The sequence below is a fragment of the Brassica napus genome, chromosome C2 (assembly GCF_020379485.1).
Source record: "Brassica napus cultivar Da-Ae chromosome C2, Da-Ae, whole genome shotgun sequence".
Lineage (NCBI taxonomy): Eukaryota > Viridiplantae > Streptophyta > Magnoliopsida > Brassicales > Brassicaceae > Brassica > Brassica napus.
In genome coordinates, this window is record NC_063445.1 from 20,995,931 (window position 1) to 21,013,221 (window position 17,291).

Consider the following 17,291-nt stretch of genomic DNA (forward strand, 5'->3'; position numbering starts at 1 on the left):
TGTCTCTGTCCTCATGTGAAGCCGAATACATGGCGGCAACAGAAGCTGCTAAACATGCCATATCGCTTCAAGAGTTAATGAGTGAGATCACAGGAAGAAAGGTTCTAAGAACGCTGATTCACGTGGACAACATATCAGCTATTGCACTTGCCAAGAACCCAGTCTTTCATCGACGCAGTAAACACATTCACAAACGGTTTCATTTTATCAGAGAATGTGTTGAACAATAGCTAATTGATGTGGAGCATGTACCGGGAGCAGAGCAACGTGCAGACATACTAACCAAGGCACTTGCAAGGATCAAGTTCAAAGAGATGAGGGAGCTGATAAAGTGCAAGATCTAAGTGAAAATGGTTTGAAGCTTAGAAGGGAGAATGTTGGATAAACTTCAATAAAGATTACTTAGGAAACAAGTTATTCATTAAGTTAAGTAGAATAACTTATAAGTTTAGGATAAGACTAAGATTCCTAGATAAAAATGTAATAGGATAAGTTAAGAAGTTTTTATATAAAGAGATCCAATGTAAGATGATCCCATAAAATTTGAGAGAAAAGAAAGTTAAGAAATATATAAAACAAAGAAACAGTGTTATAGTTTTTGTGTCTTTGATCTACTTTACAAATGTCCAATCTTCATACTATATTATTTTAAAGTTTGAGTTCTTTATGTTTTTGGAACTTTTTATGGACATATCACAACAAAGTTAGTATCAATTGCTATTCTCAATGGTTGTGTCAATTATGAGAGAATTTTTTTTTTTTTTGTGAGAAATGGAAGGGCGGACCGAGAGCTACACATGGTGTAACTTATATATAGATTGGAGATATGTAAATAAAATGTAGATTAATTATTTAAGAAAATGTAAAAATGGACGGTGGGCCCTGTGCCACACTTCCCTCTCACTTAGGTAGTTATAAGGTCTCCCCCTACAACAAAGGAAATGAAGCATAAGAATATCGTACAATTAATTTGTATATCCACATTCAGAAAGCAATGTTGTTGTGATGGGTAAATATGAAAAACACTAATATCGTACAATTAATTCGTATAATGATTTAGTGTGGTTACCATCATGTAACCACAATCTAAGGAGGTTATGGTTTGAAATATATACGAGGTTTTGAAGTAAATGGGATTAGATTGTACCAAGCTAAGAAATATGTCATGAGGCTCAAAAGTTACATGATAATTGACCTAGACACATTTGAGATGTCCGTAGCTCATAATCATATAATGATATTTGTATCATACTGTTTTTCTTCTGCTATGAAATATGTGATTTGATTTTGATCATGTAATGTATTCACATAATATATGTCTAGAGTGAGCATTCACCAAACTCTCCACAAAGGAACACATTGTTTTAAATGGTTAAGTTTTAACGTCGTACCTTTACTGAAAACAGTCATAGACACGCATGCAGGTACTGAGTACTTGCACACAAAAGTGTTCATGAAAATATAGATTCTTACAAAGCCTTCCAATCCATAAAGACGTCACAATGAAGGTTGCTAACTTTGGCCCTTTTAGCAGATAGCTGTACTTCAGTTTTGTGACACATGAAACTCAAGTTTTCTACTTGCATTTGTTTTTTTGGAGTTTTGGATGGAAACGTAATTTTTAAAATCATTTGTATTATTATAAATAAATTTAAAATCATTTATCAAGGAAATCATTAAAAATCATTGTATTATTTTATCATGTTTTAATTAGTTATATTATTGCTAGTGCTTTCAATAACCAAAATGATTTTTTTGTTTCATAAAAATTGTCCTTCTGATATTTTACATGCAGATTAAATAATTTTGTTAATATACATATATTATATATACTTCCTATGTAATATATCATTTATTAATTGATAACTATTTTATACTAAAAGAGTTTAGCTTCAATAATATAGGGAATCGGAACAATGTCAATATTAAAATACTGAAATTGTTTTTGGAAATAATCCTAAAATCATATATTTTAAAATAAAAACTTTTTTTTTTCTTCTTCTTCGCAAATTGCATATTCACGCTGTGACTAGCATCCTCATAAATCATAACAGGGGCGGAGATAGAGAGGAGATTGCGGGGTCAGGTGACCCCATTAAAATTGGAGAAAAAAATTTTAGTGTATTTTTTTCTAAAATTATTATAATATTTAGTTAAAGTATAGCATTTGACCCACTAATTTATGTATGAGTTTTCATATGCCCCTATTAAATTTATAAAAAAAATATTTCTGTAATAATAATATATACATATTAAATTTAAATATTAAATTTACAAATCTTCCTCCATGTGAAATTGGTAAAAAAAAAAGCATGTGTGTTTACTGTTTAGGTTCTTATATATTTAGACAAAACAAAATCTTTTTAGCAAAAGCTGTAAGAAAATACTATACATTTTGAAAAAGGTCAGTTGAACACACTCCAAATCCAAACCAATACTGTATTGAAGTGTATATAACCCACTTGTCCTTTCTCAAAAAAAAAAAGGGTGTATAACCCAATTTTTTCCTCAAAGAAAAATTATTACCCAATTTAAAATATTTTCAACGTATCAAAGAAAAAATCAATCGCTATTTTTGTCATCTACTTGAGAACAATGGGTATTTATTTAATAATTTCCTCAAAAAAGATAATATTAAAAAAAGGCAAAAAACACGAGAACTAAAGAGAGGATCCAATTGAAAACCGGATTAGATTTTTACTAAATCAAGCCTTTGCCTCCTCTAAAGCCCCAAAAAAGGAGCAAACTTTGAATGGATCCTTGACCAACTTCATCACCATTACACTCCCAAAGGGTTCTTCATCACGACACCCTCTTCGTCTAACAACAAAAACCCAGGTTCCATTTTCTCTCGCTACATTTGCTTTGAACTCGTAAGAGAAGGAAGAAAGTCTTATCCTCTCCTTTCAATGTTTGTGCATTGATACTAGACACATGGCTGGTTCATCAACCAAGAGGTTTCCTCTCTACGCTAAGGACTACGAGCTCTTCGAAGAGGTGGGAGAAGGTGTAAGCGCCTCAGTGTACAGAGCCAGGTGCATTGCTCTTAACGAGAATGTCGCCATTAAGATTATGGATCTTGAGAAATGCAGAAATGATTTGGTAAAATATTACATTTTTATTAATTTAAGAAAATAAAAATTAATTTTTTAATTTTTTTTTTCTTACTTGACTTGTCTTGTTCATGACAGGACACAATACGGAAGGAAGTTCACATAATGAATTTGATTGAGCATCCGAATCTGTTGAAAGCGCATTGCTCTTTCATAGACCGTAACACCTTGTGGATTGTGATGCCTTATATGTCTGGTGGCTCATGTTTTCATTTGATGAAAACTGTTTATCCTCAAGGTTTTGAGCAACCTATCATTGCTACTTTGTTGAGGGAAGTGCTTAAAGCTCTTGTCTATCTTCATAGACAAGGTCACATCCATAGAGATGTTAAGGTTAGTCACCCTTTTTTAAAAAAATCTGGTCCTCAGATTTTAGGGCGATTTAGTAAAGATTTTTTTAAATAAATTTGAGGACTTATATGTATTTTTTTTCGAAAATTTTGGGGCTATGGTTTCACTTGGCTATGTCCAGAACCGGCCCTGCGGGTACACTATATTAGTTTTGCCATCTAAAATGCTTTGTTATAGGCTGGGAACATACTGGTTCACTCGAGAGGTGTAGTTAAACTAGGAGACTTTGGAGTTTCAGCATGTATGTTTGATAGCGGTGAAAGGATGCGTACAAGGAACACATTCGTTGGAACTCCTTGCTGGTGTGTGCTTATATTCTCTTTACAATAAGTTTTTTTCTTTCAAGTTTCTTATTTGTGTGTTTGTTATGGGTCTTAAAGGATGGCACCTGAAGTTATGCAGCAAGTAGATGGATATGATTTCAAGTATGTTTTTGCAACTTTTCTAGTCTATCTGCACACCAATTACAAGCGTGAGTAGCGTTAGCTTATTGGTTTTGTTCTGTATAACAGAGCGGATATCTGGTCCTTTGGTATAACTGCACTGGAGCTAGCTCATGGTCATGCCCCATTTTCAAAATATCCACCTATGAAGGTGAGTCCTTACACTATTGATGTGAATGAACAACAAACGCAAACTAACTTTTTAAGAAAGCAAAGAAACTTTAAAGAGCAAAAACGCTTTTGAAGCAAATACTTGTTTAGGGTTTGTATATTGATTATGTAAATGAATAATTTACAATCCTTTAGATTCATATTTATAGCAGCCTCAAAACCCCGATTTACTAATTCAGGTGCTATTAATGACCTTACAAAATGCTCCACCTCGACTTGACTATGATAGAGACAAGAAATTCTCAAAGGTAAGTGAGAGACTAATTGATTTGCAACATAAAGAAGTAGATTCCATTTTTCTTTCACTGAGAAAAAGGAACTGTTTCTGTTGTACGCAGTCGTTTAGAGAGTTGATCGCAGCCTGTTTGGTTAAAGATCCAAAGAAGCGTCCAACCGCAGCAAAACTTCTGAAGCACCCTTTCTTCAAACATGCACGGTCCACAGATTATCTGTCCCGTAAAATTCTGCATGGTCTTTCTCCACTTGGTGAACGTTTTAAAAAGCTCAAGGTAAAGTTGATAATAACGTAGATGTGATTGAAGCTGTGCAACATCTCTTTACGTTTGTCTTTATAGGAGACAGAAGCTGAGTTGTTTAAAGGCATAAATGGGGACAGAGAACACGAGTATATGCGGGGGATTAGTGCTTGGAACTTTGATCTCCAAGACTTGAGGAAGCAGGCATCACTTGTAAGTAAGGTCATGTCTTCTTAAGTAGTAAAAGTAAAACTTGTTCTTTTGCACCTTCTCAGTGGTTCAATGTTTCTGCTATATCAGAATCCAGATAATGAAATGTGCAGTTCAGAGAGTCAGGATGTTGGGGTTGATGTGCCAAAGAGAAACCCAATGATACAAAGGTCAAAGACTATGTCTTTGGAGATGTTCAAAATCTCAGACAAGGCAAAGTGTCTTTTCCTTCATATCTCTGTGTGAATATTCTGTACTCCGGCTAAACCTCTCTTGCTAATATCCAACTTTTCAGGATCTGATGAGTGCGAGTAACAGTCTAACAATAGGTCCATTGCTTCCTTCATTTCGCCGCAAGTTCCTCCCTGCTATTGGGTACTTTTGCAACGTTTCTCTTTTCTACACATTCTTAGATCGTCACTGTGGAGTCCTGAATTGGTTTGCTGTGTCTGTTTTGTTGATCTGATCAGTCTTGACTACGAATTTTCAGAGTTATATACTTGAAATCCCATTGGTTTGCTTGTAGTACAACTTTTGAAAGAAACGTATTGGATGCAGATATAAAGTTGGCATCCTTTCTGATGAAAGCAATGCATGTCGCAAAAGAGCTGCAGAGGCCCTCGCTCTTGAAGAGCCCAATCAACTAGAAACATTAGCGGTGGATACCAAGCAGACACCTGTTCTTGAAGAGATACATCAACTAGAACCAATAACGGATACAAAGCACATGCTAGCTCTTCAAAAACCAAAAAATGGCTACAGAGTTAGTTCTGTGAGCCGGGCGTCTTGCACAGCGAATGAAGTCCTACCACTGTTACAGAGTCTCCTGGATCAGAATGACATTCAGAGGGTGTGTGGCCTTATTCTAAATGCTTCTTGTAAAAATATACTCTCCTGAAATGGTTTATTTGGATTTTAACTTGTGAGTCTTCACATTATATTTTTTTGCAGGAGAAAGTAATCAGATTAATTAGATTTTTTGATGGAACTGTCTCCGGTAATGTCTCTGTCTCGCACATCTCTATCAGTTTCAGTTACTGTCTTTTGGACTAATGTGTTTTCATGACCTTTGTGCAGAAACTCAAAATTCAACCTCGAAAAACAAAGGAATGCAGGTATGTTCATGTGACTTATGTGGATGTCTTAAGTACTTGATCATCACAAACTAAAGAGCATGAATGAATATATTCACAGATAAATCCATCAAGGGAGAGAGAACTACAATCTCAAGTTAATTTCTTGGAGCAAAGGTAATCATATAACTTCTTTCCCTTTGTTTGTTTTGTTTTTTGATTAAGATTTGATTAGTAAGTTGAGTGTTCTACGAGTTTTCAGTGTTGAGATACTTGTAGAGGAAGTGAAGAGAAGAAAAGAAATAAATGATCAGGTAAAAAAAAAGGATTAAAACATAAATGAATATTAGAGATCATAATAGTAACTATAAAACTAAAATGTTGATCTGTTTTTTGCAGCTAGAAGAACATATCAGATCTCTAACTAGTAGCAGCAGCAGGAACAATAGCAGATCAGGAGCTTAATTAACCATCCTCTTTTTGTCTCTTCCAAGAGAAGGAGGGAGACTATTCTTTTTGTGTATTCAACTTTTAATAATATTCATAATAATTACGTAGAATCACACTTTTATTCTACAAAATAAATTAAATTAGATTATATTTTCACAAACCTTTTTAGGGTATGTATATATATTGACTTATGCTATAGAGTATAGACCCTTCCCAAAGAGAAAGAAAGGCCTTGCTTGACAAGAAAACAGTTAATATTTTTATATTGACGTAGAGCAAAATTAATGTGTAACAAGACTTGGTAAAAGGAAAATTACTATGATCAAATACCATCCTTGATTATATACGAAAGAGGTCCGTCTACAACTACTTCCCTAGCTCTACCTGTTCTCTCCTCAGCTTCCGTTTCTACCAAAAAAAAAAAGAACCAGAAGATGAAAATCACATTCACATTGCTGATCCGTTTAGCAATTTACAGTTAGTTAGTTATAGGTTTAGGTTTAGTGAGTGTAACGTTAATAAGAAGCAAAGGCTCGGAGAACAAGGATTCTCCTATTCCCATTTCCTTCTCTATTTCTTCTTCAATTGCCATTCTCCTAGTCCTATTATCACCAACATTGTGTCTTTTCATTTTCATGATCTATTAAATACTCTCTCCGTTTTACAATAGATGATGTTATTCCTTAGTACACATTAAAAAAAATTTATTTTTCTCTAAAAAGTAATTTTAAAAATATAATTTAAAAATCATCCGACCAATTACAAAAATGACTACAACATCTAATTGGTTACACAGTTTTCAATAAAGTTAAAAATAACATAAAAATATCAAAACATCGTCTATTTTGAAACAACAAAAAATCTTCTAAAACGACGGAGTATATGAAAACGACTTTCCAAATCCAAAATGAATAGGCCCACAAAGTTAGGGGCTTTATCCATGACTATCTCAATTATGTTTCCGGATCTGGGAAGTAATCATAAGAAAGCTCGAAACACACGTCAGTCCGGGTCGGGTTTGAAAGAATAGAAAAGAAAAGAAACCATTAAATTTGCGCGGTAACCCGGTTATAAAGGAGAGAGAGACTCTCTCAAACTCTGAGAAAAAGGAAACAAATAATATAATAGGAGAGAAGATCAAACGGTGCACAGGACGTGCCTCCAAGTCTCTCGCTAGAAATTCCAAAAAAATAATAAGAAAGATCATGGAGACCCTCTTATACTCAACATTCCTTCCATTTTTCTTTTTCCTTTTTATTTTATTTTCCCTGGAAAACATTTGACATTGCACAGAGAGAGAGGACCTCCATTATCGTTTTATTTTAACATTTGACATTGTCAGATTTATAATTCCGTAATGGAATGCATTTCTCCTCTCTCTCCAGCTTATTTCCAGGCCCTAGCTTTCATAAACTCTGACTTCTTGTAATTATTATTATTATTATTTTTCTGTAAATTGGGATCTATTTTCAGATTTTAATTATTAGTTGTTTCCAGTTGCAGAGTGGAAATATAATTTATTTTCATCTGATTATTCAACTGTATCTGGTAGAGTTCTTCTGTATCGATTGATAGTTTCATTCATTAGAGACTTTCTGAGTGTTGTTTCTGGGGAAGAATCAGAATCAGAACAAGAAAATGTCTGACTCGCCGACTTCTTCCCCACCAGCCCCCTCCGCCGACTCCAGTCCGCCGCCAGATAACTCCACCGGTGGTTCTGCTCCTCCACCTACTGATTCCTCACCACCTCCTTCCCCACCGGCTGACTCAGCACCGCCGCCGAGTATCCCATCTCCACCGCCGGCGACTCCTCCTCCGGAATCCAATCCCCCGCCTCCACCGCCTGATTCCTCACCCCCTCCTCCCCCGGATGCTCCACCTCCATCTGATCCTCTACCACCGGTTGACTCCGGTTCTCCACCACCGGAGCCCACAAACTCTCCTCCTCCTCCCCCTGAGGAATTTGAATCTCCACCGCCTCCGCCGAATGAAGACAACACCTCTCCTCCTTCACCTCCGGAACAATCACCTCCTCCTCCTCCTCTGGCGCCTTCACCAAAGGGAGGATCCAAAAAACCGAAAAAATCACCAGCACCAACCAATTCTCCTCCGGCTCCTCCAAATGCGCCTTCTCACGCACTACCACCCAAGTCCACCGGTGCAGGAGGACCTCTCAAATCCCCTTCTCGCGGCGTCCCCAGCTTCCCACCACCTCCTCCAACCAGCAATGACGGTGGCTATCAAGGCAAGACTATGGCCGGAATGGCAGTCGCCGGATTCGCAATCATCGCCTTGATCGCCGTCGTGTTCTTAGTCAGAAGAAAGAAAAAGAGAAACGTTGATGTGTATACTGACTCTCAGTACTTGCCTCCTTCTAACTTCTCCATCAAGTCAGGTGAAACATCTTTGTGTTCTGTCTTAAAAATATAATTTTTAACCATTTTTAAAATCATTCAGATGTATTTTTTTGTACGGTCAGATCTTGATCAATCTCTCGTCTTTGTGTTCTGCCTTAAAAAAATATAAATTTTAACCATTTTTAAAATCATGCAGATGTATTTTTTTGTACGGTCAGATCTTGATCAATCTCTCGTCTTTGTGTTCTGTCTTAAAACATAAATCTTTACCCTTTTGAAATCATGCAGATGGATTTTTATACGGACAGAATACGACAAAAGGAGGGTACTCTGGTCCTGGTGGCTACAATACACAACAACAACAATCCAATACAGGAAACAGCTTTGGGAGCCAAAGAGGTTATACGCAGTCAGGGAGTACACCTGATTCAGCTGTGATGGGAAGTGGTCAAACGCATTTCGCCTACGAAGAGCTAATGGAGATAACGCAAGGATTCGCTAAGCAAAACATACTCGGAGAAGGTGGGTTCGGGTGTGTCTACAAAGGTAAACTACACGACGGGAAACTAGTTGCTGTGAAGCAGCTTAAGGTTGGGAGTGGACAAGGTGACCGCGAGTTTAAAGCAGAGGTTGAGATCATTAGCCGTGTTCACCATCGTCATTTGGTTTCTCTGGTTGGTTATTGTATCTCGGATGTCCAGAGGTTGCTTATCTATGAGTATGTTCCAAACCAAACCTTGGAGCATCATTTGCATGGTGAGGTTCATTTACCACTTCCATTCATTGGCTGACATGTGGCTTTGTTTTTTACTTACATGGGGTTTGTGTTTTTTTGGACAGGGAAGGGAAGGCCAGTCCTAGACTGGGCTAGGAGAGTCCGAATCGCTATAGGTTCTGCCAAAGGTTTGGCGTATTTGCATGAAGACTGTAAGTTCCTTTTATAAGTGTGAAAGCAAAGCTTAAAAGTACAAAGGTAAGCTGAGTGTATCTCTGTGTTTTGTTTTATAGGCCACCCAAAAATCATTCACAGGGACATAAAGTCGGCAAACATACTGCTGGACGATGAGTTTGAAGCTCAGGCAATAAAGACAATCATCCTTGTTTTCAACACTTGTGTCCTTAGTTGATGAAACTTTGATTTGTTCTTACTTTTCATGCTTCTTGGTGTTTAGGTTGCTGACTTTGGACTTGCAAAACTCAGTGATTCAACACAAACCCATGTATCAACTCGCGTTATGGGAACCTTTGGGTAAGAATTTGAGAAGAACAGTCTTTTGTAGTTTTAGGTCCTTGAACTTCTAGATCTGAAAATTATGAACTAATTTGTTTATATAGGGATATATGTTAGAAGTTTGAAATGTTTTCTTGCTAACAATCAACAACATTTAAGATGTTCAAAGTTACATAAGCCTCTATGTTATTTGGGTTTTGTTTTCAGGTACTTGGCACCAGAATATGCACAAAGCGGGAAACTAACAGATAGATCAGATGTTTTCTCCTTTGGGGTTGTTCTCTTAGAACTTATAACTGGACGCAAACCAGTTGATCAGTACATGCCTTTGGGAGAAGAGAGTTTGGTCGAATGGGTAAGTAAATACTAAAATCTGCAAACATTCCTGTCTTTTGACATCTTAACATTCTTCAGTTACACTTATGTATGGTTGGCTATAGTTAGGCCCTATTCGTATGTACATCTGGAAGATGAATCCAGATGGTCCATCTAGATGTCTTATCTAGATGCTCCATCTGGGTGTTGTTCGTTTTTTCATTTCGTCTATGCATCTAGATGAATCATCTGAATGCAACTATGTTCGTTTGCTTTTCATTTTTTAACTTCCATCTGCATCCAGGTGGACTTGTTAATAAAATGACTAAAATATAATTTTTTACGTTTCGGCGGAAAAATAACATTTTCACCGTTTTGGCGGAAAATATTTTTGCGGGTTTTGAGGAAAAATATGTTTTTGGCGAAAAAGTGTATTTTCGTGGTTTCGGCGGAAAATACGTTTTTATGGGTTTGGCGGAAAAATACGTTTTTGCGGTTTGGACGGAAAAAATGTATTTTTGCGGTTTTGGCGGGAAAAGTGTTTTCAACGAAAAAAGTTTTTTTTTCACGATTTTGGCGGAAAAGTTTTTTTTCGTGATTTTGGCGGGAAAAGCTTTTTCGCGATTTTGGCGGGAAAATTGTGTTTTTCCGGTTATGGCTGGAAATTGTGTTTTTCTGGTTTTGGCGGAAAAATGCGTTTTTCCGGTTTTAACAGGAAAATTCTGTTTTCCGGTTTTGGCCGGAAAATTGTGTTTTCCGGTTTTGGCGGGAAAATGCATTTTTCCGGTTTTGGCGGGAAAATTCTGTTTTTCGGTTTTGGCGGGAAAATTGTGTTTTCCGGTTTTGGCGGAAAAATTGCATTTTTCGGTTTAGGCGGGAAAATTGTGTTTTCCGGTTTTGGCGGAAAAATTGCGTTTTTCTGGTTTTGGCGGGAAAATTACGTTTTTCCGGTTTTGGCGAGAAAATGCTTTTTGCGGTTTTGACCGGAAAATGCTTTTTGGAGTTTTGGCTGGAATATGCATTTTTCGGTTTTGGCGGGAAAATACGTTTTTTTGGGGTTTGGCGGGAAAATGCGTTTTTTCGGTTTTGACGGGAAAATGAGTTTTTTCGGTTTTGGTCGAAAAGTGCGATTTTACTGGTTTGACCGAAAAATATGTTTTTATGGAAATGTGCGTTTTACATTTTTTTTTGCGAAAAACGCACCTTGCGGTTTTAGCGGGAATGTGTGTTTTTCAGTTTTTGCGAGAAAATGTATTTTTTGGTTATAGCGGAAAAATGTATATGCAAGAAAATATAATTTACAGTTTGAAAATAATATTTTTATTTTAAAAAATCATTTTTGTCATTAATCATTTTGGACTGAACTAGATGCATCTGCATCCAGATGCACCATCAAGACTCACCTTCATTTGGGTGACAATTTGAGATGAGTTTTTAAAAATTTAGCTGGATGATCCATCTGGATGTAACATTATAATGCACAAAACAAACATCGATTTGCATCTTCACCCAGATGGATCACCTGGGTGAGCAAACGAACAGGGCCTTACTAATCCATAAAAAAACTCACAGGCTCGTCCACTGCTTCATAAAGCCATTGAGACCGGTGATTTCAGCGATCTGGTTGATAGACGGCTCGAAAAACATTACGTGGAGAATGAAGTTTTCAGAATGATTGAAACAGCTGCTGCATGTGTTAGACATTCCGGTCCAAAACGTCCACGCATGGCTCAGGTAACTTTCTTATAACACTTTCTGATAAGCTCCTTATGAATGAGAAGCTTTCTTTATGTGCCTATGGCTGTTTTTTATATTACTTTCTCCGTTTTTTAAAGTTATTTCACATGTGATTAAGGAAACTAGTAATTTCTGTTTTACTTGTATTTGATCTTTTATATTACTTTCTCCGTTTCATAATAAGTATCGGTTTAAAATTATTTCATATGTGATTAAGGAAACTAGTAATTTATGTTTTACTTGTATTTGATCTTTTATATTACTTTCTTCGTTTCATAGTAAGTGTCAGTTTAAAGTTATTTCATATGTGGTTAAGGAAACTAGTAATTTTATTCGTATTTGATCTTGTTAATTAATAAATTAAAAATTGTAAAACTGGAAATTTATTTAATATATATATATTGAAAATGTTAAAATATTAAAATACAGTTAACAATTCTACACATCTCACGGTTTTTAGTTGGTCAAATTTGAAAACTTATCTTCTCAAACATATATAACTTGGTTGAAATTAGGTTGTGAGAGCATTGGACAGTGAAGGGGACATGGGAGATATCAGCAACGGATCCAAAGTGGGACATAACAATGCTTATGACTCTTGTCAGTATAACTCAGACGACAGGAAAATGGCTTTTGGTTTTGACGATAGTTCAGATTCAGGGATGCACAGTGGAGACTACTCTGTCCGAAGCTCCAGGAAAGGATCCAATGGAGAATCTACTGAGTTCACAAGGAGTGAATCTGAGAACAGAAACTTCAATAACCAGCGGTTCTGATACAAATACAAGTGATGTTATCATACCTCATGTTTGAGCTCCCTGTACAGCATTTATGCTCTTTGTATTTTTTTTTGGGAGATGCATTTTCTTGCATAGCTACCGTTTAGTTTTGCTTTTTGTTTCTCTGTGTTTGGTTTCAGATTATTTTTCTGAGTGTGATGAGGATAATGAAGAACTCCATCTTCAGATATGTAACTTTTTTTTTTTACAGATTGAGCTTGTAATGTTACTTATCTTCTTTCTTTGTTCGCTTTCATAAATAACTTGATCCAAAACAAGAAAAACGACAAACAGAAATAAATAAAGTTAAACAAGCTTGAGTAAGTCTCTTGTCTTATTTAGATCATTGTCCTAACCGGAGCTTGAAGATGGAACCACCAGTGTCTGAAGTCATACTCCTTTTTTCGATTACTTGGACCTTACGCCATGTTTAGTAACAGGAGCTGGTCCTTTCTTTCCTCCTCCTTTCTTGTTATCAAACCCAAACTCAATGTCTCCTCCGTTTCGACCAGAGGGTTTGCTCATTGGACCAGGACGCTTTATATCGAACCCAAGCTCCAAATCATCACCTCTCTGTCTCGGCTCACGCTCCACAGGTCTGATCTCACGGCTCTTCTTTGAAGACGGTTTCTCATGCTTTGAAGCTTTGTTGTTGTTTTTGTGGTCCTTGCGGCCCCGGTTGCATAGCCTTCCGAATACACAAGCCAGTGCTGCCAGGATAAGGATGGCTGCTAGAACTATGAACGCTGTACCGAATGAGCCACTTGAACCAGAGGACGAGGGCGGTGCATATGAGGAAGATGATGATGGATACACAATGAGAGGTTGCTGGAACTGTTGCTGTTGATCTGCCATTTTGGGTGGGTTTGGTTTTGATTGTGATTCGGGGAACTCTGTGGTGTTGAAGTTCACTTCAGTTTATGCCATCTTCATCTGAAATTTGGCCAATGTATTAGTAGTATCAGTATCTATAAATAAAGTTTATGGTAGACATGGTGCTGTTTTTGAAATAAAGTTACATATTGCTAGCTTTTGTGGAAATTGCCAGTTTGTTTGTTGCGCAACTTTATTTTTATAAGAAAAGATACTGTGGGTTGTCTTGTTTGCTTGTCATCAACAATATGGGTTTTTTTTTTTTGAGCAAACATACTTAAATTCAATGAAAGCGGTTAGATGGGGTCATTAAACACCTCCCCAACTACCAGCGTATTTGGTACACTCAATGCCACTTTGGCTAAGTTATCTGCAAGGAAGTTCCTCTCGCGAGGAATCCAAACAAAGCTTACATTCTCAAAATTAGCTACAAAGGATAAAATATCAGAGATAACTCCATATAGCTCCAAGCCAAAATTCCCAGAGTTGAGAGCTTTGATCAGTTGTACAGAATTAGATTCAAATCTGACTGTTCTGTTTTCCAACGTTGAGCAGCTGCTAACCGCTTCCCGCATCGCCATTCCTTCCACCAGGAGAGGGGGGTGCACAAAAGAAGAAACATTCCGGTGATTTTGAATTCCATCTGCAGAAAATATAGCCCATCCCAATCCCGCCTTTTCCTGTTGTCTATCCCACGCTGCATCTGGTCTGACCACTACGGAGTGTGGTGAGTCATTCGGGCGAGGGGGGGGGGGTTTGAAAGGTTTGAGGCGATCAGCAGACAGCACTGGTTTGTCTTGGTTAATACTCCACTTCTGTGCCAACCCAATGGCTGTAGATAGAGTATCTTCGGGGGAAACAGAGTGTCCCTCAAAAACAAACTTATTGCGGGCTTTCCATAGAGACCAGAGGACCCAAGGAACAAGAGATCCCGATACAATTCCGGTTGGTGGGAGGCATTGTGCAGCACAAAGTAGAGTCCAGTTCGATTCTAAATCTATAATTCCTCTGAAATCCACCTCTGTCACAAGGGGGGCAAATAGCCAAACCTGTTGAGCAAAACGACAATGGAACGAGAGATGAATGATAGATTCTGAATCACCACATCGTTTACATTTCGGGTCCGCTTCTATGTGTCTCTCAACAAGTCTCTCTCCCACCGGGAGTGCACCTTTAAAGAGTTTCCATACGAAGAGCTTGACTTTAGGGGAGCAAGGTAAATTCCAAACATTCTTCGACCAATTAAATTCTCCCCCGCCAGGGCCATTAAGATGATTTTCCTCAATATCAACAGCAGCAAAGTAGCCCGATTTAGTGGTGTACTCACCGGTCTTCGTGCCTAGCCAAACCAACTTATCGGGAGCCCCTGTGCTGCTTGGTTTCAACCGTAGGATACTCTCTTCAAAGGCAGGCATCACGAGTTGATTTTTTTCTCGATCCCACGCCTTAGTTTCTGGTATCATCAAGTCTGCCACAGTCAGCTCTGTACTTTGTTCACCTGGAGGGCCCATTGGTCTTCTCTGCTCATGTAGACTCAACCAGGGATCGTCCCATATGTTGATCGATTGTCCATTTCCTACCACCCACCCCAAATTTTTCACTAATAAATCTCGGCCTTTTAAAATGCTTCTCCAACCATGGGAGATGGAAGTAGTTTCAGGCACTGTTAGGATATCACTGTCGAGGCAATATTTTCCTTTGAGGACTTTGCCCAAGAGACATTCCGGGTTTTGAAGCAGTCTCCAACTAGTCTTGGCTAGGAGAGATGTATTGAAGTTTTGGAAGTCGCGGAAGCCCAGTCCACCTATTGCCTTTGGTTTCGCCATGTTGTCCCAAGCAACCCACGCCATCTTCTTCGTGCTTTCATTACTGTCCCACCAGTAGCGAGTTACTGCAGACTGTAGTTGCTTGCAAATTTGGACTGGCAGCAAGAAGCACGTCATAGGATAAGATGGTATCGCTGAGAGAACACTCTGGATCTTGACGAGCTTTCCTGCCGCGAAAAGATACTTATTGGACCAACCTTTTGCTTTTTGTTTTATACGATCAACCACCAAGGAGAAAAAGTCGCGCTTCCTCCTCCCAAAATGTTCCAGGAGACCTAAATACTTTCCAACACCTCCTTCTTTGGTTATCAGTAGCTGATCTTTGACCATTTGTTTCAGGGCAGCTGGGGCTTTGCGGGAAAAAGTGACAGCAGACTTTTCTTTGTTTATTGACTGTCACGACGCGTCTTCATACGTTCTCAATATAGAATTAAGAGCTATGCAGTTCTCCTTATTTGCTTGAAGGAAGAACATAGTATCGTCTGCAAAGAAAAGATGACTAATTTGGGGACTGCCTCTTGCAACTCTCAGTCCTTGAATCAGCCCTTCTTCATGTGCTCTGTTACACAATCCCGATAACACCTCACTACACATAATAAATATGTAGGGAGAGAGAGGGTCGCCTTGGCGAATTCCTCTAGTCGGTACTACCTTCCCTCTAGGCAAGCCGTTAATGAGGAAGGAGTATGTAACAGTCGAGATACAATGCATGACACACCTTATGAACTTTTGGTGGAATCCCACCCGCTGAAGCACAAGGGAAATAAACTCCCATTCGAGGCGATCATAAGCTTTACTCATGTCGGTCTTGACAGCCATGGCACATCTTTGTTCCGCTTTGGATGTTTTGAGGTAGTGGAGAACCTCGTGCGTGATTAGCACATTGTCTCCTATCGCACGTCCCGGCACAAACGCAGATTTGTTTTCTGAGATCAGTTTTTCCATGAGGGGTTGCAATCTGCGAGTGATGATCTTGGAATAGATCTTATAATAAACATTGCACAAGGCAATGGAGCGATAATCTGCAACTCTCTGCGGATTGGAGATCTTCGGGATGAGGCGTATATGTGCGTCGTTTATGTTCGATGGCAGAGACTCTCCCATAAAGAACGCATGTACTTCCTTGGTGATGTCAGGTCCGATATCGTCCCAATGTGTGTGAAAGAAGCCTGCCGAAAAGCCATCAGGACCGGGGCTTTGTCAGCATTGATTGCGAAAACAGCTTCCTTTATTTCGAGGGCAGAGGGGGTAGCTGCAAGTCCCGTATTATCTTCCTCCGTGACAATAGGGTGAAGAGCTTTCTGAACCGTGGCCTCTCTCTCCCCTGGTTCCGTCGTGAAGAGCTTATCAAAGTACGCACCAATGAACTGGACAATGTCCTCTTCTTTACTCACCATCTGTCCATCTTCTCGCTCCAGCACAGAGAAGGCATTGGTACGTCGTCTTGTTTTAGTTATAGCATGGAAGTATCCCGTATTACGGTCTCCAAGTTTCAGCCAGAGTAATCTACTCCTTTGCTTCCAGTATTCTTCCTCTGCTGAGTAAGCTGCGTTCAATTTGGAGGATATATCTTGAATTAGTCGCGTGTCATTTACAGGGCTAGAGAGAGCATCATCGAGCTCTCGCTTCTTCTGCTCAATAATTTTCTGGCTGTTTCGCAGTTGAGTTATGTTCCATGCTGAAATGGCGCTTCTAGTTGATATTAGTTTATCACTGACAGAGGTATTTTGGGTTCCTTTCCAGGTCTCAGAGATAAGCTACTTGGCTTCCTCGTTCTTGCAGAGGCGTCTATCATACCGGAACAGTCCCCGGCGTCCCGTTCCCTTGTCACAGAAAGACAGCAATGACCTGTGGTCCAAGCTCTCGAGTTCGAGATATTGACATCG

The 17,291-nt window shown here is 38.5% G+C and overlaps 3 protein-coding genes across 4 annotated transcripts; 2 read left to right on the top strand and 1 right to left on the bottom strand.

The window, feature by feature from the left end:
- Positions 1 to 2,629: 2,629 nt before the first annotated feature.
- Positions 2,630 to 6,450, top strand: LOC106404637 (serine/threonine-protein kinase BLUS1-like). Of its 2 annotated transcripts, XM_013845341.3 has the most exons (17): positions 2,630 to 2,838; positions 2,931 to 3,102; positions 3,192 to 3,446; positions 3,642 to 3,766; positions 3,845 to 3,889; positions 3,977 to 4,058; positions 4,258 to 4,326; positions 4,417 to 4,587; positions 4,654 to 4,767; positions 4,855 to 4,977; positions 5,060 to 5,139; positions 5,323 to 5,614; positions 5,716 to 5,761; positions 5,842 to 5,879; positions 5,959 to 6,014; positions 6,100 to 6,151; positions 6,237 to 6,450. In XM_013845341.3, the coding sequence occupies exons 2-17, from the start codon at positions 2,935 to 2,937 to the stop codon at positions 6,300 to 6,302; spliced, it is 1,782 nt and encodes a 593-aa protein (XP_013700795.1). In that variant the 5' UTR covers positions 2,630 to 2,838; positions 2,931 to 2,934; the 3' UTR covers positions 6,303 to 6,450. The 2 variants fall into 2 exon arrangements, with proteins under 2 accessions (XP_013700795.1, XP_022551837.1); XM_022696116.2 differs by having other exon boundaries at positions 2,659 to 3,102.
- An 861-nt stretch (positions 6,451 to 7,311) lies between these two features.
- LOC106402973 (proline-rich receptor-like protein kinase PERK13) lies at positions 7,312 to 12,948 on the top strand. Its single transcript, XM_013843796.3, has 8 exons — positions 7,312 to 8,682; positions 8,933 to 9,400; positions 9,485 to 9,571; positions 9,653 to 9,723; positions 9,817 to 9,893; positions 10,083 to 10,230; positions 11,763 to 11,924; positions 12,443 to 12,948. Exons 1-8 carry the CDS (start codon positions 7,926 to 7,928, stop codon positions 12,701 to 12,703), a joined length of 2,031 nt encoding a protein of 676 aa, XP_013699250.1. The 5' UTR covers positions 7,312 to 7,925; the 3' UTR covers positions 12,704 to 12,948.
- On the bottom strand, positions 12,931 to 13,816 carry BNAC02G19820D. The gene has a single exon (XM_022696117.2). It carries the CDS (start codon positions 13,559 to 13,561, stop codon positions 13,115 to 13,117), a length of 447 nt encoding a protein of 148 aa, XP_022551838.1. The 5' UTR covers positions 13,562 to 13,816; the 3' UTR covers positions 12,931 to 13,114.
- Positions 13,817 to 17,291: the final 3,475 nt, after the last annotated feature.